Genomic DNA, 22,369 nt, shown 5'->3' with positions numbered 1-22,369 from the left:
GCAAGCACCAAGACCTAAAATAAATTTAATCCCCAGAATCCACACAAAAGAGCGGGGTTTGAAGGCACAGGCTTATACTCTCAATCCCAGGAAAGCAGAGGCGGGCAGGTCCCTGGAGCTCAGTGACAGGCCAGCCTAGCCCACTTTCTGAGCTTCAGGCCAGTGAGAGGCCCTGTCTTAATAAACAAGATAGATGGCATGTGAGGTTGACTCCTTAGGTTGTCCTCTGCCTACACACACACACGTGCTTGCACACACATGCACACTCACTAAAGAAGAAGAAGAGAAATATCGATGCTGTAAAGGAGAGGCCATGTGAAGTTAGTGAGATGTATGTATCCAATGCCCAACACATGCCTGCCATCTTACCACTTCTTCCTATTGCTCCTCCTGCCCAGCCTTTAGATCATCTCAGATAGTAAAGGCTCCTGAGCCTAGATGGCAGCAGAACATTCAGTCAAGGACGACTGTCCTGACTCTAACTAGCCATGGTCTTAGATGAGCAGAAGGATGGCAGCCATTAGTTTGTGCGCTGACTCGGGGCTTTGGTGTGTCTTGGGCTGGAACAGTGGCTTTCTGTAAATAGAAAGGGGCTATATGCAGCCTTCTTTCTGTCCCTTCCACCCTAAGTTACCTGGTACACTGTAGAAGATCCCTGGACTTGCCAGCACCACCCTCCCTACCTCTCAATTAACTCTTGTAGAAGAGTTGCCAAAGTCTTGTACCTCAAGAGCCCAGCTTCCCACCGTCAAGGCTGAGGGACATACCACTTAAGTCTGCCCTCCCCCTTCATAACTCCATCTTACCCATAAAGTCACCCTCCTTCTCTGAGAGGAGAAGTGAAGAGTCCAACATCTTGCATTCTTATAAGATTCTCCAGGCTAGGGGGACATGTAAGAGATACATGTATGTGCCTGTGTCCATATGAGCACAGATAAGTTTCATGTTTGGATCAGCCACTGTCAGTGCACCCAGCTGGTCCCCCAACTCCATGTGAAGAACCCAGAGGCCTTCAATTATCCACCTCTCAACTTCCTCTTCCCTCAGGCCCAATTCAGGAAAAGTGGGGTCCCCACAACTCTTCATGGACAGCTGGGGACCTCTTAGCATCTCTCCACCCCCTCTCCCCATCTCCTCAGGCCCCATGCCCAGCCCTGAGGTTTGGAGAGCCTAGTAAGTGCCCCATCAACATGTTAATCAAATTACTTAGGAGCTAAAATTGACGCTGTTCATTAATTATACAAGATTATGCTAATTGTGCATGCAAATGCATGCAGGGGAACAGAAGGTGTTCAGGCGCATGGTGGGCCATTAGCATAGAGGATGGGGTGCGGGTGCATTGGCATGCTAATGTATGCGTCCTGGCTATTTATAGTCCCCCAGCCCATCTGCACAGCAGCCACCTCTACTCTAGTTGGGGAACTTGGTGGGGAGACTAGGCCCAGGTCTGTCAGGTAGCCATGGCCTTGGAGATACTCTGTCTTGACCGCGGTGGCACACCAAATTCAGGAAGGAGCCTGGGCCACCTCCATGGATGCCTCAACTACTTTTGTCTACCTCCGCGTTCACTCTGGCCTCATCTCTGCAGGGTCTGCTTCTCTCTGGAATCAAACCGGCCCTTCCAGGTATCACAGTCAGTAAGGCAGCCCACAGTGTTCCAGCCACTCATGAAATGAAGCTAGCCCTACACTCTAACCTACGGCTGCCCTCGGGTGCCACTGGACAGACGTGCCGTTCCTGCCACGACTCTTTGGAAAGCTGTATTCCCTTTGCCTCTTGCTTCTCTCTCTGAGGTCCTCTGAGACCCAGTGCTCAAGAGCAAATAAGAACTGCAGAAACTCTTACCCTTGGCAAGCAGAACAGGTGGCTCTTGTGTGAAATACTTGGCAGATTGTCCTGCCACACCCGCCACTGTGTTGTGCCAGCTCTTACTCTGAGTTTCTCTCTCTTTCTTAATGTACCGTAAGTGATTTAAAATATTGTTCAGAAGCTAGACCTATTGGCACAGGCCTATGTTCTCTGCTGCTCAGGAGACTGAGACAGGAAGATCACAAGTTCAAGGCCAGCCTAAGTAATGAAGTGAGGGGCATGGAGCTGGAGCTCAGTGGTAGAACACTTGCCTAGAACACTTGAGGCCGCAGACTCAATCCCCGGCGCGTCCAACAACAGCTGCAAAGGAAAAACTCTTGCTGGCCTCTAGATCCCCTGTAACAGACGTGTAAAATATGATCAGTCATATTTTACTTTGGAGTGGATGTCATATCTACTTCAGAGTGGGTGAATAAATGGGGTTTACGGGTATTCAGCTTCTGTGGTGTGGACTTGAGCTGGGGGTGGGGTGAAGCAGACAAGGAAAGCATTGCTCTGGATGCTGTTCTGTTTCTACTGAGGTTCGTGAGCTCAAACACAAGGCTTTTAGGATAAAAATTAGCAGAGAACTCCAATCCCCATCCCAGGTCATAGTGCCACCTTGTACTGAGAAATACATCTGCAGTTTCATGCCGTCTTTTTCTCCAAATCTGCTCGAGACTCTCATGAGTTCCACTGTTGTTCCGAACACCTTGTCCCGACTTGTGTATCATTTATTACACTCTCTTTCCAGATCTATACCATCCAATACGGCAGCTACAGCAGCACGTGAAAGCAACTTTAGTGAAAGTGAAATAAGGTTTCAAATATTAAGCCCCCAGTCACGATGCATCAAGGGTTCGGTAACTGCGTGTGGCTAGTGGGTGTCACTCCGGAGGAAGTGGGATGGCACTGAAATCTAGACATCTTCTATGCTCCTGGCTGTCCTGTAGGTGAACTCTGCTTGGCTCTCAGCCCAGGTCTTTGAGTTACTGAGCAGTTTTCTCACTGAAAGTGGGTGCCATGATTTCAGCCCTCAGTGTCTCAGAAAAGGATGGAGGAGGCAAGGAGAAAAGAGCCGAAAGAGCCGTAGGTCTGTGGGACCCGACTTCTTAGCCGTATTTCTACAAGTAGACAGTGAGATGGGACTTTCTTGAAAGGGAGTTATTTGAAGAGATATTCGAGAAGAAAAAAGAGTAAAGGAGACGCTGTAAGGCAAGAGTAAGAGCGTGGCAAGGAAGTCAAACTTCCCGATGCCCTGGGGTGGTCTGAAGTATGAAGGCCTCAAAGATTGATCTGTCTGGTGACTGCCAATCCACTTCACTGACCGTGAGCTGCTGACAGGGAGGATAGGCTGGGGAGTCCCAATACTATTAAATTCTATTAAAGGGCAGCTGTGAGCCCTTTAACGGCCAGCAGTCAGGACAGCTGTGGGTGAGTCTCAAATGCAACAGTGCGGTCATGCTTGGCCCGCACGTCTCCCTCTCTGTTGAGTGTCTCTTTGGATGAAGACTGTGCTGGACAGGGTTCCTCATCAGTACTGCCCTCCTAAGAGGCCATATGTGAGCCTAGTGTTTGTAAATGATTCCTTCTCAGCCCAGCCTTGCTTCTTTGGAATGTTCCACTGATGAAGAAGGGCCAGTTTAATCCCATTTTGGGCTGTGTTTATTCAAAGGAATAAAAAGTCTTTGGAGAAATGATTAGGAAGACCAGACTATGTTCAGATATAGGAAGGTAGGTATGCCTGAGATATTCTGCTATTTGTTTTGCTTTGTTTTCTTTGAGACAAGGTCTCACTATGTAGTTCTGTATAGTCCAGACTGGCCTGGAAATTACAGAGATCTGCCTACCTCTGCCTCCCTCCCGAGTGCTGGGACTAAAGGTATGACCGCCATGCCTGCTCTTGACTTGTCATTTAAATCGCAGGCATCTGTGTCCTGATGCATATTTACCTCAAATGCTTTATTAAGTGGATGAGTGCTGCTCATAACTCTTCTCTGTTTTGTTTTTTAAATTACATTTTCTTTTCTTTCTTTCCGTTTTTTGTTTTTCAAGACCAAGGTTTCTCTCCTGGAACTCACTCTGTAGACCAGGCTAGCCTCAAGCTCAGAGATCTGCCTGCCTCTGTCTCCTGAGTGCTGGGATTAAAGGCGTGCACCACCACTGCCAACCTTAATCACATTCTCTAGTATGGAGAGTGTTGAACATAGATGCAAATAGATACTGAGCCTCAAAGAGCTTCAAAAATCATCCATCTTAGCTCATCTTATTCAGACGTGTTTAGTCTAGACCATTTGAAAGCCACAGTCACAGTATCTAAAGGCCCACACTACAGGCAAATGGAGATCTTGAGGGAATAGCGTAGATCTACTGGTCCCTGCATAGGACATCTCTCAGGGCTGCAGAGTCCTGCCACACCACCCTGTAACTGGGTAACCCTGGATTCTGACATCCCCGCCTACAGGGACTCTTGTCAGCCGCAGAAATTCAAAGAGACCGAAGTTCACGTCCCAGCTTTAGACTTATTATTTTGTGTAACTTATTCTTGCTTAACTTGATTCTTGTTTGTACAGTGGGAACGGTCACAGATCTACACACCACCTCAGAGTTTTGAGAGAATGAAACAAGACAATAAAAAGTGATGGACCTACCAGAGTCCCAGGCGCTCACTTAATTGCTGCTTAGAATGGATTTGCTTCAGGGTTTTGTATTGTTTCCTCTATGAAGCGTTTTATTTTCACCTCATATTTTTAGTATTTTCTCCCATTAATTCCAAGGGCAGCTCCTGGGGTGTGGCCTTTCTCTTACTGTAATTTCTTGGAGATCCAGATGAAATTGTGTCCCCAGAGATGTCTGTGAGATAATGCCACTAGGTATAGTCCCATGCTCACTCTGCTGGGGTCTATGGGCTTGGCCTTGTCTTCTTTTCCTCCATCCTGGGACCCACCTCAGTCAGAGAAAAGGGCTTCTGTGCGCTCCCTCCAGCCCTGTGGAGCCAGGGACACGGAGTGCTGCACAGAGGACACAGCTTTAGGGGTGGAGTGATGAGCAGGGATTTCAAATCCTCAATAAAACATGTATACATACCTACCTCTGTGCCCCGGGTCCCTGATGGTGTTTTGGATGCCCGGGTCCCTTGTCCCCATGTGTATTTGTCTCTCTGAAGCTGTCCTTCCCACCAGGTTCCTGAACCCTCCCTCCCCCAGCTCCCCGTCTCCACACCCAGCCTCTACAGACATGGGTTCCCATTCCCTTTCTTCAGCGTCCTCCTCCTCCCAACCAGAAGTCCTCTGGCTCCAGCCTTGGGAGGCAGGGACACTGGGTGGCACCCTCGCTGTTGCCAAAGCTCAATCTTCAAATGGGAAAAGACCGTGACTGTGAACTGATGTTCTCTGTAACCAGTGGGGTAACAAGCCAGCTTGGAAGAAATTTCTACATAACTGTGAAGAGGAGGGGGAGAAAGGGGAGGAAGGGAAAGGCAGGGAGTGTGTGAAAAAGGCTGAAGTATGGCCAGGTTAGATACAAAGTTGATAATGTCCACAGGACACAAAACTGCAAAATTTCCCTGCCAAACAAAAATTATTTACCTTTTCCAACCAGCTTCATTATCATTTTATCAGTTTTTTTTTTAACCAGTCAGTTTTTAACATCAGAGAGCAGCTGCCCCATTCACTGGAAATAGTGTTATCAGAGACTCTTGGGCATTGTTATTGACTTAACACTCTATAGCAGCATTATCCAATATAAATACAATGCAGGCCACATGTAAGATTTTCTAGTTACAACTTCTTTAAAAAAGAATAGGTAAAATTAATGATGAATATATGTATATATATACATATATACATATACTTTAATCCAATGTATCTAAACTATTGTTTCAATGTGATCAAAAATGACTGAGATTTGTTTTGAGGGAAGTGAAGTTCATGTAACTCAGGCTAGCCTTAAACTCACTGTGTAGCTGAGGCTAGCCTTGAGCTCCTGATCTTCCTGCCTGTACCCACTGAGTGCTGAGATTACTGGTATGCACTGCCATACCCAGCTAACTTCTGAGGTGGTTTTTTTTTTGTTGGGGGGGGGTTGCTTTTTGGAAGCAGGATTTCTCTGTATAACCCTGGCGGTCCTAGAACTCATTTTGTAGACCAGACTGGCCTCGAACTCACTGATATCTGCCTGCTCCTACCCCCCAAGTGCTGGGATTAAAAGTGTGTACCACTACCATCCAGCATTTTTTTTGGGGGGGGGGTGAGTTATTTTATTATCTTTTCTTCCGAAGTGTTTGAAATCCAGTGTGTATTTCATACTTGCAGTATGTCTCAGATTGAGACTCACCACATTCAAGAGGTTCAGTGCTATAGAGGACTTCGGAGAACACAGACGTTGGGCCCCAACAAAGCTGTTTAGATTCTGCAGGTCTAGCTATGGCAGAACCTGAGCTTCTGCACTCCTACCAAGTTTCCTTGCAATGTTGCTGATCTGGATGCTTTCTGAAAACCGTGGTTACATTCATACCCCTCCAGCTAACAGTGCACAGAGTAGCACTTGGTCGTGGTACCCACCTCTCATCCACATCCCATCCACATCCCAGGAACCTTTCCTCTCAGCTCTACAGGGTTGGGAGTGTGGATACTAAGAGAGTACCTTTTGGGTCATCCCACCACCACCATGCTGGCCATATCATTCATGGTATTCAGGAGTTAACATCAGTCCTCTCAGCACAGGGACTGTGGCCCAGTCTGAGATGATTCCCTCCTTCTAGCCCCTGCTAAAGCATGCTGTGTGCTGAAAATTAATGAACCAGCCTGTACTCTGCCTAGGGAGTTAATATACTACCCATCTGAATGTGGGACATGTATGAGGACTATATATGTTTGAGGCTCTAGGGCATCTATTTCATACAATGTCTTAACAGATGAGAACTGTGTATAAACAGCATATAGGTAGCTACAATATGTACTATTTCAGAATACCATTCTAATTTTAGACCCTTATGTGCTGTTTATTGTAAGAAACAGCATAGTAAAAATGCCTTCCAAACAACTGGAAGTAAATTGGGAACACTAACTAGAAGAGCCCGCTAGATACCTAGGAAGCCACGCTGCATGCCAAGACCCTCCATGGACCTAGTCCTTGCCCTCTACTTGTAGGGCATGCCCAAAGATGCTCACAGAGTCTCACAGGGCAAAGAAATACATTATAGTATTTGCATTTCCAGTGGCTAGAGTTTTGTCTATGCTTACTGTTGTGTGGCTTCCTGCCAGCTATTTGGAACACTGGAGGATTAGCCTCTTCACGGCATATGCTGTGGTATTTGTTGTTGTTTCTTGCTTACCAGTTACCAGGGAAAAAAAGAGCTGGGTGGTGGTGGCACACTTCTTTAATCCCAGCACTTGGGAGACAGAGGCAAGTGGATCTCTGCAAGTTTGAGGCCAGCCTGGTCTACAAAAGAATTCCAGGACAGCCAGGGCTACACAGAGAAAACCTGTTTCAAAAACAAACAAACAAAGAAGCTAATCTGCATATCTGCATGGGGTATGTGTATATGGTAAGTGTGTGTTCCCCTATGTAAGGTTTTCTGTCTATAATGAATATAAAATCTGTGGAAGAGGAATCTGCTGAGAGGGATGTCATTCTCAGTGACAGTTTTTAAAATCATATACAACACAAGTAGGTGCATTATTTTCTTTTTTCTTTCTTTCTTTCTTTTTTTTTTTTTTTTTTTTTTTTTTTGATTTTCGAGACAGGGTTTCTCCGTAGGTTTTGGTTCCTGTCCTGGAACTAGCTCTTGTAGACCAGGCTGATCTGAACTCACAGAGATCTGCCTGCCTCTGCCTCTCGAGTGCTGGGATTACAGGCGTGTGCCACCACTGCCCAGCTGGTGTATTATTTTCTATATTCTTGCTATTCATATGCCCTGAGGGATGGATACATAACACACATGACGGGAATAGGCTCACGCATGCATTGTTCTACTCAGAATCCGAGGGGTTTGCCTGTTTAGTTGTTGTTTGTTTTTGTTTTTGTTTTTGCTTTTGAGACAGAATTTCTCTGTGTAGCCCTGGCTGTTCCGGAACTCGCCTTATAGACCAGGCTGGCCTCGAACTCAAAGAGATCCACCCACCTCTGCCTCCCTGAGTGCTGGGATTAAAAGTGTGTGCCACCATCGCCCGGCAATTTGGTTTGGTGTTTGATTGTTTGTTTTGAGACATGGTCTCTCTATGTAGTCTTTTTTTCTTTTCTTTTTTTTCCTTTTTTTCCCCCAAGACAAGGTTTCTATGTAGCTTTGGAGCCTGTCCTGGAACTAGCTCTTGTAGACTAGGCTTGGCTTCTAACTCACAGAGATCTGCCCACCTCTGCCTCCCGAGTGGTGGGATTAAAGACGTGTGCCATCATCGCCTGGCTCTATGTAGTCTTGATTAGCCTAAACTCATTATGTAGATCAGGCTGATTTCAAACTCACAGAGATCCACCTGCCTCTGCCTTCCAGATACTGGGATTAAAGGTGTGTGCCACCACTGCCCAGCCTCATGTTTGATGAGTATAGGCCATATGTGAAATATATGCTTATGTTATAGCTATATCTTGCGAGTAATAATAAATAAAGCATATGTATTATCTGTAATGACACAGTTTATGCTGAGTACGTATTGTGTAGGTGACAGTCATCTGGGTAGGAGATGTGTTGTATTACAGATATAATGTGTATGGTGGGCACAGACTATGACAGATATACATGGTCGAAGGTTTACATTCGGTATTGGGCATATGTAAGTATAACTACATGTGGAATATACATAGTATGTGTGATAGGTACACACACATATACTGTAGAATTTATGATTGGCACCTTCTGTGATGGATATACACTGCGCAGGTGTATAAATATACATACACTTTGTAGACAAATAAGCAGTGTGTGCATTTGTGTAATAAGGTAGTCCTGGTGATTGGTCCATCTCAGGCACCCTGTGTGCACACAGCTTGAGATAGGAGTATGGAGTGTGCACCTGTGTGTAACCAACCAAGGGGTGTCATTGGGCTAGGAGGATGCATGGCAGGGAGCCATGATCTTCATCTGTTTACAGAACCCCCAGACCTTTGAGCCTCCAAACCTCACTGTTTCAGGTTCTTCCTCAAATTCTTTCTCAAATGCAACCAGAACTGCTTGAAGAATGCAGGGAATCCCCGAGACATGCGCCGCTTCCAGGTAGGCTTGGGAAAAGCCCTCTCACCCCATGCAAATCTACCCTTTCCTGATAGGTGAAGGGAAAACTGTGACCCTGCCAGAGCAGATCTCTGCCTAGCCCTGAGCCTCAGGGTCTGGTGCCTGCTGGGGGTGGGGCAGCTCCATCTCAACTTATGCTGGCTGCCAAGGGAGGCTTCATTAGAGTCCCACTTAAGAAGATGCTAATTGTGACATTTTTACATGATTAACGACCCAGGTAATTTGCATAGTGTGAAGCTGCGAACAGCTGCCCTCAGCACCTCCCCAACCTGCATACCCCTCCCAAAGCAGGGGGTAGGGAGAAGGCAGCACCGATTTCCTGCCCAGAATAAAGTGGGGGCTTCTGTTGATGGGTTCTGTAACTGATTTGAGCCCCCAACTTTAGGAAGGCATTCCAGTCTCCAAACTTGAATGATACTGAATAGCGTTCCCGGGTGTGCAAAAATCAACGGACGATTCTCTCTGCCTGTGGAGCTACAACTTTTTCAGGGCTTTTGATTTTTGTAGCTCCTGAGAGGTCAGTTCATCTCGGGGGGGTTGTCACCTGGTTCGGCTGGATTCAACTCTACCAGCACAGCCCCCACCCAACTGAACTTCCCCTCACCTAAGGACACTTTGAATTCCAGTCACCCACCTCAAGGTGCTAGTTCTCCCTAACAGGGCCCCAGCCAGACTGTCTTCTCTGTCCACACAGGTGGTGGTGTCCACGACAGTGAGTGTGGACGGACACGTGCTGGCCGTGTCTGACAACATGTTTGTGCACAACAACTCCAAACATGGCCGCAGGGCCCGGCGCCTGGATCCTTCTGAAGGTCAGGACTCCCGGCCCAGCCCTGGCCAACCTCAGTCTCCATCTTGGTGCAGCCCCCTGACCTGGGTCCTCTCCTACCTCCCAGCTGCCACCCCCTGCATCAAGGCCATCAGCCCCGGGGAGGGCTGGACCACGGGAGGCGCCACCGTCATTATCATCGGAGACAACTTCTTCGACGGGTTGCAGGTCGTGTTTGGCAGCGTGCTCCTGTGGAGCGAGGTGGGCCAACCCCTGCCGGTCTCCCTCTGGTCTCCCAAGAGTCTCAGGGCTAGGCCCTCCCCACAGGACTAGACCTGCAGGCCTCCCCTCTCCTCTCACAGCTCATCACTCCCCACGCCATCCGGGTGCAGACGCCACCACGACACATCCCTGGGGTGGTAGAAGTGACCCTCTCCTACAAGTCCAAGCAGTTTTGTAAAGGAGCCCCCGGCCGCTTTGTCTACACAGGTAAGGAATAAGGCAGCTGAAGCAGGGACTAAGATCACAGAGAGAGCCTTCTGAGCTCAAAACTCAAACACAGTTGCAGGCGGTGACAGAAATCTACGGGTGCACTGCATGCCCTAAGCAGCTGCTCCTCATCCCCCACACACCTTCGCCCACTCCTACTAAGTGGTCTCTCAAAATTCTTTTTCCTCTTGGCCTATGTTTCTCTCCCTGAGTTTCTGGAAGCAACTTTTGCCTCAAGTGTTCTCCCCAAGGGATGTCTCTCCCTCCTAGCCATGTACTCTGGAGTTCAGAACCTCATTGAGGGTTTTTTCTTTCTGTCTTCTTTTGTTTCGATTTTTTTACCTCGAAGATGCTTCCAAATGGACTCACTACTCTCCAAATTTTTCCTGGGTATTTTGGGTCTTCCAGGCTTCACTCTACGTCCACACAGTGGCGTGTGAGCCCCCCCCCCCCCACACACACACACCCTTGTACAATGCCTCAGTGAACAGTTAGCACAAGGCTCAAGGGGATGCACTGAAAACTGGGTTCCATTTGACCCTTGGTGGAAATCCTAATTCATTGCCATTTTTGCATTGGACCCCCCCCCCTCCCAAGCCACTGGCTTCTTCCCATACTCACTGAGGCTTGGGGGCTCAGGATACCCTCAGGTAGCAGGTATCCTGAACTGCGAACCCAGGATGGGTGGAGGGTGGAGTTACAGTGTAGAGGACTTGACACCCCTGGGAGTCTGTGCTGAAGTAGCTAAGCTATAACTACAGAGGAACAGGGTGGGAGATGTTGGTAGAAGACTGGCTAGTGCCAAGCCCAGGAAATGCGCACTTCATGCTTTGGGGAAAGGAGAGGAAACTGACTAAGTCTAGCATTGGAAGTGAAGAAAGCGCTTTGAGACCAGGGAGGAGTAAGGCGCTTAAGGGGAAGAGGGGGAAGAGTCAGGGGCGGAGCACTGTGCCCTCCTGAGAACCCATGGTTCTGGCCCCTCCCTTTCCTGAGGTGCATGCAAACCTTGATAATTGCATGTTGCAGAGAAGCTGCCTGATCCATGATAAATAAAGATTGTTCAGGTTTTTTTAATGGCAAACTGATATGACCAAATGCAAAAATCCTGAGTATAGAAGTGTGTGTGTGGGGGGGGGGGGGGGACTGGAGAGATGGCTCAGCGGTTAAGAGCACTACCTGCTCTTCCAAAAGTCCTGAGTTCAATTCCCAGCAACCACATGGTGGCTCACAACCATCTGTAATGAGGTCTGGTGCCCTCTTCTGGCCTGCAGGCATACAAGCAGACAGAATACTGTATAAATAAATAAATAAATAAATAAATAGAAGTGTGTGTGTGCGCGTGCGTGTGTGTGTGTGTGTGTGTGTGTGTTGATGCCAAGCTTGGCACAGAGCCTGGCTCAGTAAATATTTGTTGCGTTAATTCTGACCAAATAAAATGAAGGAACCGAAATGACTCCCCTGACGTTCACTGATACTTGAGCGAGGGGTTTCTGGGCAACATGGAGCCGGACTTGGGGGAGGTAAGTTCTGTTCCGGGAGGGGTGTCTTCCAAATATTGCCGTTCTCTGCAGCCCTAAATGAGCCTACCATTGACTACGGATTCCAGAGGCTACAAAAAGTCATTCCCAGACACCCGGGGGATCCTGAGAGGCTGCCTAAGGTAATCAGAGGAGTGGGTCGGGAATAAGGATGTCCAGTGGACAAGGGGATGAGAAAGCCCCTCCAGGGCCCCGCTGCGCCCCCAAGAGCTGCCCCCCTCGTTCCTTTTGTCTCCTCCCCTGCCCTAGGAAGTGCTGCTGAAACGGGCGGCTGATTTGGCGGAGGCCCTGTACGGAGTGCCCAGCAGTAACCAGGTATGGTGCCTCCGCCCGCCTCCCAGCACTAGGGCCCGGGGCTCTGACCCTGCGCCTGCCGCTGCCCCGGCCGTGCCCCCTTCTTGTCTTCGCAGGAGCTCCTCCTGAAGCGTGCGGCGGACGTGGCCGAGGCTCTGTACAGCGCCCCGCGCGCACCTGCACCTCTCGGACCCCTGGCCCCCAGCCACCCACACCCCGCCGTCGTGGGCATCAACGCCTTCAGCAGCCCCCTGGCCATCACCGTCGGGGATGCCACCCCGGAGCCGGGTGCGTGTCGCCACCCCTGCCCTCAGTTGCGGTGCACCAGAAGAACCCAGCGCCGCTAGCTGGGCTAACCGCCACTCTCCCGCAGGCTATGCCCGCAGTTGCGGCAGCGCGTCGCCCAGGTTCGCGCCCAGCCCTGGCTCTCAGCAGAGCAGCTATGGCAGTGGCCTTGGAGCTGGTCTCGGCAGCTACGGTGCGCCGAGTGTCACTGGCCTCGGCGTGCCCGGGTCCCCTAGCTTCCTCAATGGCTCCACCGCAACCTCGCCTTTCGCCAGTGAGTGTCCCCAGCCCACAGGAAGGGGGCGGGTCCAGCCTGGGAATGCTGAATAGACTCAGCCCTGCCTGCAGCCCATCCTGGGGTGAAGGCTTCTAGTTCCTGCCTTATGCGGGTGGACCTTGACCTAGCCATGGAGAGCCCTCAGTCCTCCTTCCATTCGCCCACACCCTGATTTGGGGCCTTGCCTCACTCCTCGGGGAGCCCCGGGATCCTGGGGCCAAACTTCTTGCACCTTAAGCCCTCTTTGCTGACCCCAGTTGTACACATCGCTTCTAGCCCTCCCATGATTGTGGAGCCGCCCTTAATTAGGGGGACCTGTGCTGAAACCTGGTGGACAGCAACCTTTTGGTCCTTCGCCGGGACTTCGGGAGGAGGCTGGCGGCCCCTGCTGGAAGCCTAAGGAAACTCTAGAGACTCGGGCTTCCAGCGCCCGGCAGCCCCGGGATGTGTGGCTCCGGGTTTCAGCAGCACTTCCTGGGGCAGGGGAGGAAACGGTGGACCGAGTGGCGGCCCCTAGGGGCTCGGCGGGGCCCTGGAGGAGCTTCCTCACCCCCTCACCCATAGGACACTTGTTCCTGTCCTGTCCCGCTGAGTGCCTTGTCTCTCATGTTCTCCCAGATGATTCAGGCAAAACGAGAATTCCTTGTGATCAGGACTGAATTCAGACTTGAGTGTTTTAGCCAGGAGCTGACAGACGTTCAACAGGTTGCACCTTTCAGTAAAACAAGATCAACAACACCCCCCAGCCCCACCTCAGATAGCTCTCGTATCTGAATATGTCTCTAGAAAAGCAGACAAAGTTCAGAAAGAATGTTAAGATTTTGTAGGCCCAATCTGAACGGTAGTTGCTTGGCATCTTGGGTTAAGGTAGCTCTCTGATAGATGGATGGGCGGTGGATTTTTGTGCCTTATCATTTCACACTGCCTGCTAGTCTCTTGCAATACCGATGGCTGCTTGACGGGTACTTATAATCCACATGGTGAGAGCACTAAGCATGGGGGTTCTCTGTGCACCCTTTCTCACCAGCAAAAACTCCTCTACCAGTCACAAGAGAGGTTGTCCCTTAGGGCCTGGGGCACTACTGAATCTGAGAAATAGTGACATCTGCCAAAGAAGGAGCTTTTGTGGCTCTACCTGCCGTTCCCACCCTTCTGCCTCTCCATTCCCATCTGTTTTCATTACCTAAAATAACCATCTAGCCCCCTGCCTAGCTTTGCTTACCAGGGCTGCTGCTCTCACTGGCTACAAATCCAGCCTGGCACTCTCCTTTGACCTTGACTTAATTTGTGGAACCCAATGTCCCCCCCAAGCCAAAGTACACACAGGCTGTTTCCTGTGTTCCCCCCCACCCCCACCCAGGCCAGTCTCTCCTGGCACCTAGCCAGCTTCTACTACTCCACATCCCTTTCGTTCTAAGACCGTGACCTCCCAGCCTTCTGGTTTCCGTTGTGTTTGACTCTCTCGCCCTTTTCCAAACACACAGCAGTGTGTCAGCAGTGAAAGGGGGCTGCCCCAGTGCACAGTCTCTCCGGGGTCACCCTAGTCAGCCAGACCAGAACTTCCAAAGTCACTCACCCTCAGCAGGGTCGCTCGGGGCGCTACCTAGGCCTGTTCCCATCTCAGAAGGTGTTTACTCAGGTCCACATCCATTCCCCTGAGTGTGGGGTGCTTTGTGCCACACTTACACAAAGTGTCATCCTCACTGAGTTTGCCAGGATGTCCCTAAAATGTCGTCAGAAATATCCTACTCAGAGGATCTAGGGCTGTCTTTGTAGAGCTCCTTAACTCTGCAAAATGTGGGTATTAGTTCTCTGGGCCTTGGCAGATACCACAAATATTCCTTTTTATATAATAGGTGTTAAGCACTCCGTAATGCCCAGGTCTTTAGCAGGAAGCACTGAGCATTTTTCTCTAGGAGATGGTGACCGCAGGCTAAGGATGTTGAGAATAGGATACTATTGCAATCATTTTTATACCCACAGTCAGCGAATGGGTGTTCTGATGTCAAAGTAGCCTTCTCAGCTTCTTCTAGGAAGTCTGTACCTGCTGTCCCTTGCCTGCTGGTTGGAGAAGATTAAAAATCCTACCTGCTGGTCTTTAGAAGAGCAAAGCCGGGAATTGGTTCAGATGAAAACATAGAAGGTGGAACTGAGATGCGCTACACAGGAGCCCTAGCAGATACAGGAGGCTCCCAGGGTCTAGGCTGGAGATGGCAGGGCCTTGAATTAAAGTGGAAGAAACGGTGCCCAGGGTTGGGGAGCAGAAAAACAAAGTGCAGGGCACATTGCATAGGAACATTCAGTAGAGATGAACTAGGGGCTTGTGTGAGCTGTCGTTCATGGTAGAGCAGCTTTAGACAGGAGGGTGCGTGTAGGCTGCATAGACACCGAAACTTCATCCCTGTCTACTTACTCCGGCTTTGATGTGACCCTTGACCTCTGAGAGTAGCTTTGGCAGCGCAGCCCCATAAACATTTCCCAGCGTTTCAGAGCTCCTGTGGCGTTCAGCAGGAATTCCACCTTTCCATCTCTTTTTTTATCTCCCATCTTTGAGAGCACTGCCCACTACTTGTTTTTGTTTCATTTTTCCCTGGGCCTGATCCTGTCATCTCCAGCCCTGAAAATGGTGCTCAGAACACCTGAAAAGGCCAGGGCTGGTCCAGCACCCAGCAGCTCCCATCTTACCTCTAGACATTATCTTGTCCTGGTCTTCTCAGGACCCCCATAGTCCCCAGGGAGGTCTGAGCCTGCAGCCTTGGTCAACAACCCACACGGGACTCACTGCCCATGTGGCACCCCAACCCTGCTGCTCACTCTGGTGCTGTCTTCCTGTTGTGTCTCCCACTGCCTTCCTTGCTGCATCTGCCCCTTCCTCGCCCCGCCCCGGAGTCATGCCCTCTAGCCCCCCACTGGCGGCTGCCTCCTCCACGTCCCTCCCGGCCGCTGCCCCCACCACCAGCGTCTTCTCCTTCTCGCCTGTCAACATGATCTCCGCTGTCAAACAGAGGAGCGCCTTCGCCCCTGTGCTGCGTCCACCCAGCTCCCCATCGCAGGCCTGCCCCAGAGCCCACAGAGAAGGGCTTCCAGGTGAGCAATCAAGCCTGCCTCACAGTGGTCATCACAGTGTCCCATGCAGGGCCCAGCAAGAGGTTCTGTGGGGGTCCAGGAAGGCCGTCTGAACTCCACTTCCTTGAACCTTGACCCTTAAAGCTAGCTGTGCCCTGGCCTTTGTCTAGACCCATTCAACTGGCCCCTTGGCCAAGGAGATTGAAATCCCAAGTGGAAAAAGTCCTTGTAGTCCAGCCCTGTTCAATAGAGCCTAGAACAAAGACCTAACCCTACGAGATGAAGGAAGCCATATAGGTTGCATGTCTTTCTCCTGTGTCTATCAGAGGGACTTACCACGTTGATGCTGGGTTATCTAATGAACAAGAGGGCACTGACCTTGAATAAGGGTTAGCCCAACTTCCCCTTTCCCGATGTACAGATTAGGAATTAAGAACGAGTTCCCCTCCTGTGTCCAGTAGTGAAAGGGACATTCTCTTGTTTTACACACAGGCAGCAGATACTTTCAGCCCATAGAGCTTTCCCCACCCAAACAGTCACTGGAAGCTCAGCTGTGGGGAAGGAGGTAAAAGTAACAGGATGTGGGATAGAGCAAGTCCGAGTTGGGAGGGATAGCTGGGGGCAGAGCTAGATGAGATTGTCATGCTCACAAGACTGGCAGGCGTTGATGATGATACAGGGATGTCTGGAAGGATCTCCTGGGATCCAAAGCAGAGCTTAGCCCTGAGATCAGCGCCTGGCTTTGTCACCTACCCCATAGTTGGTGCTTAAAAAACAGGAGTTAGATTCTTAGGTGAATATGGAGTCAGAAGGCCCCCATCAAGTGCAGAAACCTCTCGAAGGTTTCATTGCAGTTTGATGGACAAGTGAGCTGACAGCGGCTGGGGTAGAACATGCCCTACAGGATAGTCTCCCAGATAGTAATGGTCATTCATCAGGAGAGAATCCGTGTTTGTTAGTAAATGGTGATAGTCATCCAGTTTTCAGTAAACTGAACTACACAGTGAATCTTCTAAGAAAACAAATTTATTAGAGCACAAATTTTATTTTTTATTTATTTACTTTTGAGACAAGCCCTGGCTGGCCTCAAACTCACAGAGATCCACCTGTCTCTGCCTCCTGAGTGCTGGGATTAAAGGTGTGCAGCACCATGTCAGGCACAAAATTTATCTTTAAAAAGAACGTTCATCTTGGGCATTAGTTCCTGGGAATATCTTTGGGGCTTAGGAAGAGATACTCATGTCGTCTTCTAAATATGATATGATTTGCTGAGGCCAAAATAGTCAAGGACGCCAAGCCTCTGTGCTAGACCCATAGTCATCCTTCAACCCCATGCAGAATGAACTTGGGAAACTGTAGACAGCACTCAGAAAGGCCTCTGAGCCCTAAGATTTTCTCTATGAGACTCTGGGGACACTGGAAGGAGTGTGAAGCACAAGAAGACAACTAAGGATGCCAAATACACACAGTAGTTAGAGAATCCACCTGACCACCATGGAAACTGACTGTAGTGGAGGATGGTGCAGCAACCCACCGTGGTCTGGAGATTTTCTGCTGTGCTCTGCCCTACTCTGCAGATAGAATGAGTTCTTCCCCTCTGCAGACTGTTCCTCTGAGGTGGTGGTTCAACTAATTCCAAACTTATATACAGGGGAAGAGGGCTAGAAGACCGGTTGGTGTGCCATCCACAGTATGAACTGCTGTCGAGAAAGGGCTTGCCCAAGCAGGGTTTGAAGAATTAATTCCTTTCCTAGGGGAGGAAGCCCCAGCAAGGTGTGTAGAGAGGGAAGCCAGGATATAGAAACCCATATGCAAGGCATTGGAAGATAAGTCATATAGATAAATGTAAAAAACTTAACTCATGAATGAGCTAACAGGGTGACTAAGTGATTTAAAGAATACACGCGGGCGGTGGTGGGGCACGCCTTTAATCCCAGCACCCTAGAGGCAGAGGCAGGCAGATCTCTGCGAGTTCAAGGCCAGCATGGTCTACAAGAGCTAGTTCCAGGACAGGAACCAAAAAAAGCTACGGAGAAACCCTGCCTCGAAAAATAAACAACAGCAAAAAAAAAAAAAAGAAGAGTAGGTGAGGCCCAGGGGAGATGGCTCGGAGGCTAAAGCTCTTAAACATGAAGACCACAGTTTTGATTCCCCAGAGCACAAACGAACGTTGGGTGGGCCTGGCAGCCTGCCCGCCATGTCAGGAAGGTGGAATTGGGGATCCCAGAACTTAAAAGGCCAAGAAAGATCTAAAGTTCAAAACCAGCCTGGGTCATACAGCAGGACCCTGTTCCCAACTTCCACCCCTTAAAGGCACAGCACCCCTTTTCTTGGTCTTATTTCCAACTTTTGGATATTTTGTCCTAACGTGTGTGTGTGTGTGTGTGTGTGTGTGTGTGTGTGTGTGCAGCTTAAAATGTGAGAGATGGGGAAGAAAGGACTCCAGAGTCCTGCCAGCTGAAGGAAAGGGACCAGTGGGGTGGGAACCAGTGAATGGTGTATTTCCCACCTGTGGGTGACAGACAGGATGCTGCTGTATATGTGGATCAGTTCCCCCGGAAGCTGCCTTTCCTTACTGTCCTGGTCCTCATCCATTTGCTTCCTCACCTTGGCACAGGCCCTCTGAAGAAGGTGGGTCTAGGCTTGGGAGATGATCTGAGCGAAGCATTTGCTGTGCAAGCATGAACCACTGAGTTCAGATGCCTAACTTCCACATAAAAGCTGGGTGTGGTGGGACACACCTGTCACCCCAGCCCTGGGCCAGACAAGCAGATACCCAAGACTCACTGGCCAGTAAGTCTACCTGGAAAATAAGGCAGGTTCCAGTTTCAGTGAGTGACCCTGTCTCGAAAATCAAGTGGAGAGAGACTCCCAGAGCCAACCTCTGGCCTTCACCACACACATGCACAGATTGGCTCACTTGCAAGCACATATATACACCACAGACACACAGTTATATGTTACACATGGGGTTGGGGGAACAAGGGGGCAACCTAGAAGAGAAGCACAGAGGTCAGGGAAGTAAAGAAGTCAAGGGTGTAGGCTGTACATCCTGAGACACCAAAGTGGCACCCCTCACCTTTCCATCTATAGTACTGGTCCCAAGCAAGGGCCAGATAGATTGACAGCCTGAAGAAGGTGTTATATACCTGCCTTCTGTCTTCCGTCCAGAGAAGAACATGCAGGTAAGGTCACCAGGTCACAGAAGGCTTATTTCCCTCTCTCCTTGGTGACCACAGACCAGCCTTTTGAAGATACTGACAAGTTCCACTCTGCAGCCCGGGGGCTCCAGGGCCTGGCATACTCTTAATTATGGTAGGTGTCCATCTCAGTCTCCCTCTCTCTCTCATTTAGCCCTGGAATAGGTTTGGCAGGGTTGGGGAGTTGGGGTCCAAATCTTCCTTTCTTCTGCCTGTCTTCTAGATAGCTGATTAGGGAACATGGAAGGAAGTGGTTTCCTATCCCCTTGCAGCCAACCTTCCTCCAAGATTTTCTTCTTTCCTTCTTGTCCCACCAGGTCTGCAGGTGCTGTCCCTAATGAGGCTGGACTGGAGATCCTTCTGGATTCACGTTCATGGCTGGGATGGCAGCACAAACAGATATAGGGTCAAGACTTTGGGTAGACCTCAGTCCCTGGGATACACAGGGAGAGGCCTTCACCTCTGTGCTCAAGGGCCCCACATACCCATAGACCCTCATACTTACCTCCCTTTCTTGGGGCTCATTAGAAGCCCAGCACTGTGAGGATGCTCTTGGCAAGAGAGCATCGTAGGGAGGTGTTGGGATGTTGGGCCTTACCCACTGGATTGGTTCTTCTGTAAGAGATGGGTTTTGTAAAGACCAGAGATATTGGTAAGATGAGCAAGAACTGGGAACCACAGGAAAGAGGACAGCTCAGGGAGAGGTGATCTAGACGAGGTCCTGCTTGCATCTGACTCACCTCACCTGGCCTTGCAGCCCACCTTCTCTCGTGAACAAGGTGGCATCTAGCCATCTCAGGAGGCCCATTCAGGCTCCCATGGAGCTGCCCACAAGCCACTGGACCCCAGGGGCTGCCCCCACTTGATTTGAGAGTAGCACGTTCATGCAGATCCCACCTCGCCTCCTTGCGGTGGGGGATTTAGGCATGGAAGATGCACAGACGGGCCTCCTGAATTTTGACTCTTACTCAATGGATGTTTCATGAATTTTGTCCCCTACCACCACACACCTAACTCTAGTTGGCCCCAAAGATCAGTCTGGCTGCCCCTTGGTGGCCTCACACTCTGCTGAGTTTGGACAAAAGAACAATAAACCAGATGCAGGTGGCCACATGGCCTCTCTCGCCTGCTTCCTTGGTCTGCTTTTCTCAGCGGCTCTGCAGCTCTCCTAGGACCACTTTGATCCATGCTCCCGGGCAACTTTGTGTCTTGGGCTTTTAAGGCATCTCCAGTGATCAGCTGAGAAACCAGCCCCTGCTTTGTGTCTCCTAGATGAACTCGGTCCCAACAGTGTTGTATGGGGCCAACGTAGATCAGGAATGTAGAACTTGGTACATCTTGGCCAAGACCAAGATGAGGGTTTCAAGACATTGCTAGAAACTGGAGCAGAACATGTTAAACACTGTGTTAGATATTAGCCTAGAGTCAGGTGGTGGGGCACGCTTTTAATTCCAGCAACTGGGGGGCAGAGGCAGGTGGGTCTCTGTGAGTTCAAGGCCAGCCTGGTCTACAGAGTGAGTTCCAGGACAGTCAGAGCTATTACACAGAGAAACCCTGTCTCCAAAAACAAAAAAATACTAACCTAGATGTTAGTAGGGGTGCAGAAATGAAATTTGGTTTCAGAGGCTGGAGGACCTACCTGGCCTTGGTGGGTGGTTTGTGGGTCCTAGGAGGCCCCTCCAAATCGCATTAACCCCCTTTGCCTCTTCCCCAGACCCCTTTTTGGCTTTACCTAAGAGCTTAAAAGGAGCATAGTAATTTCCTTGGCCAAATCACCCACCCAGAGTGCCAGAAGGCTCCCAGACCCTGAAACACACTCCTAGATAAGGTCACATTCTCTCCTTCTGAAAGCCAGGTTTTTTTTTCCCCCTTTAAATCCACTATCAATGCCCAGACTGACCTCAGGCATTTGGAAACCCTGTCTTTACCAACCCCCTACACCAATGCCCTGCAGCCTTCTGGGAAAATATCCTTGTCACAGCAGGTAGGCTGGTCTTGTCCTTGGAGGTCTCCACTTGGCCTCTAGTGTTCTTGAACAGAATCTAGGGTTCCTTTCCCTTGGGATGCACGATTGGTGTCACCCCGCCCTCAGTGCTTGGCCTCCCATGCTGTCCCAGATGGAAGCCCGCATAGAAAAGCAAAGACTGTCTACCCAAGCCTTTCTTAGCAAGCCGAGCCTTCAAGGCCAGGTCTCTACAGACTGTAATCTGTACAGGAGACAACTGGTAATGATGGTGATTGCATCTGGTCCCCCAAATGGGTCAGGTGCCATGATCGATATAAAATGAGATATGATATCTGTCTTTCCTCAGTGGTCCCATCTCAGGACTCACTGCACCATTTGAGTTTACATGACCTCCCTTCACACACACACACACACACACACACACCAGTTCCAGGTAGTTTACATCAAAATGAGAAACCTGAAACATACGCATCCTTCTGCCAGAGTGACCTCCATGGTCTGTTCCCCACTGACACAACTAATATTTTAATTTAAAATAAAAACTTTATTATTATTTGTGTGTGTGTTTGTGTGTATGTGTGTGTGTGTGTGTGTGCGCACACACGCGTGTCACAGTATGAGTGCAGTGGTCGAGGTCAGAACTCACTTTCAGAAGTCTGTTTTCTCCTTCCACGGTGGAATCCAGGGGTGCATGGAGGTGCTCTTACCCACTGCACCGTCTTACCAACCTGGCACATGGTTTACATTGAATTTCTTGTTATGTTTATTTGTTGATTGATTGGTTGATTTTGAATTTCTTGTGATATTTATTTGTTGATTGATTTTGAATTTCTTGTTATATTTATTTGTTTGTTAATTGATTGTGTGTGTGTGAAGACACAAGTATTGAACACGTTTTAGGTGGTTCACATAGACCCAAGTTCTATCTTCTCTAAGATGATGTTTCCACACAGGGAACAGACACAGTCCACAGCATCTTTCTCCCCTAAAGAAGAGACTTTTCAGGTCTGTGATTCTCAAGTCCTGCTCCTTTGCCTGGAGTAGCCACCATCCTCCAGTCTCCGCATGCCTTTTCACTTTACCTTCTGCTATCACCACAGTGATGACAGCCACAACCAGTGGATGATGGAGCAGAATGTTTGCAAAAAGACCATCAGTATGAGAGCCTGATGAATGTGCAGCATGGACCATAAATGTGGACCCTAGAGTCCTTACCTCTCTGTTCTTCCATGCTCCCATTCTCTTCCATGGCATTATTAGTTGTGTTTGGTTTTCTGTTTGTTTGTTTGTTTGGTTGATTTTTTTTGGTCTATTTGTTATTTTTGTAAGGATCTCTTTATGTATCCCAGGCTGGCCTCAATCTCACAGAGATCTGCCTGCCTCTGAGTGCTGAGATTCAAGGGGTGCAC

General features: G+C 49.5%; 1 protein-coding gene across 3 annotated transcripts in view; it reads left to right on the top strand.

The window, feature by feature from the left end:
- Ebf4 (EBF family member 4) overlaps positions 1-20,525 on the top strand; it is a 75,241-nt gene extending 54,716 nt beyond the window's left edge. For 2 of the 3 annotated variants that reach the window (XM_041670784.1, XM_041670786.1), the window contains 10 exons: positions 8,977-9,058; positions 9,771-10,106; positions 10,208-10,334; positions 11,906-11,994; positions 12,122-12,187; positions 12,283-12,454; positions 12,540-12,725; positions 15,618-15,815; positions 19,034-19,109; positions 19,312-20,525. In XM_041670784.1, the coding sequence (XP_041526718.1) occupies positions 8,977-9,058; positions 9,771-10,106; positions 10,208-10,334; positions 11,906-11,994; positions 12,122-12,187; positions 12,283-12,454; positions 12,540-12,725; positions 15,618-15,815; positions 19,034-19,104 (1,327 nt within the window). In that variant the 3' untranslated portion in view covers positions 19,105-19,109; positions 19,312-20,525. The remainder of the gene's footprint in view (positions 1-8,976; positions 9,059-9,770; positions 10,107-10,207; positions 10,335-11,905; positions 11,995-12,121; positions 12,188-12,282; positions 12,455-12,539; positions 12,726-15,617; positions 15,816-19,033; positions 19,110-19,311) is intronic. The other variant, XM_041670785.1, reaches the window with a different exon arrangement.
- The last annotated feature ends 1,844 nt before the right edge of the window (positions 20,526-22,369 follow it).

This window comes from Microtus oregoni, unplaced genomic scaffold, assembly GCF_018167655.1.
Source record: "Microtus oregoni isolate MIOR12 unplaced genomic scaffold, Mior012 000020F_ref0000438, whole genome shotgun sequence".
Classification (NCBI taxonomy): domain Eukaryota; kingdom Metazoa; phylum Chordata; class Mammalia; order Rodentia; family Cricetidae; genus Microtus; species Microtus oregoni.
Note: the sequence above shows the minus strand (reverse complement) of the source record. Positions and strands in the feature narration are given on the sequence as shown.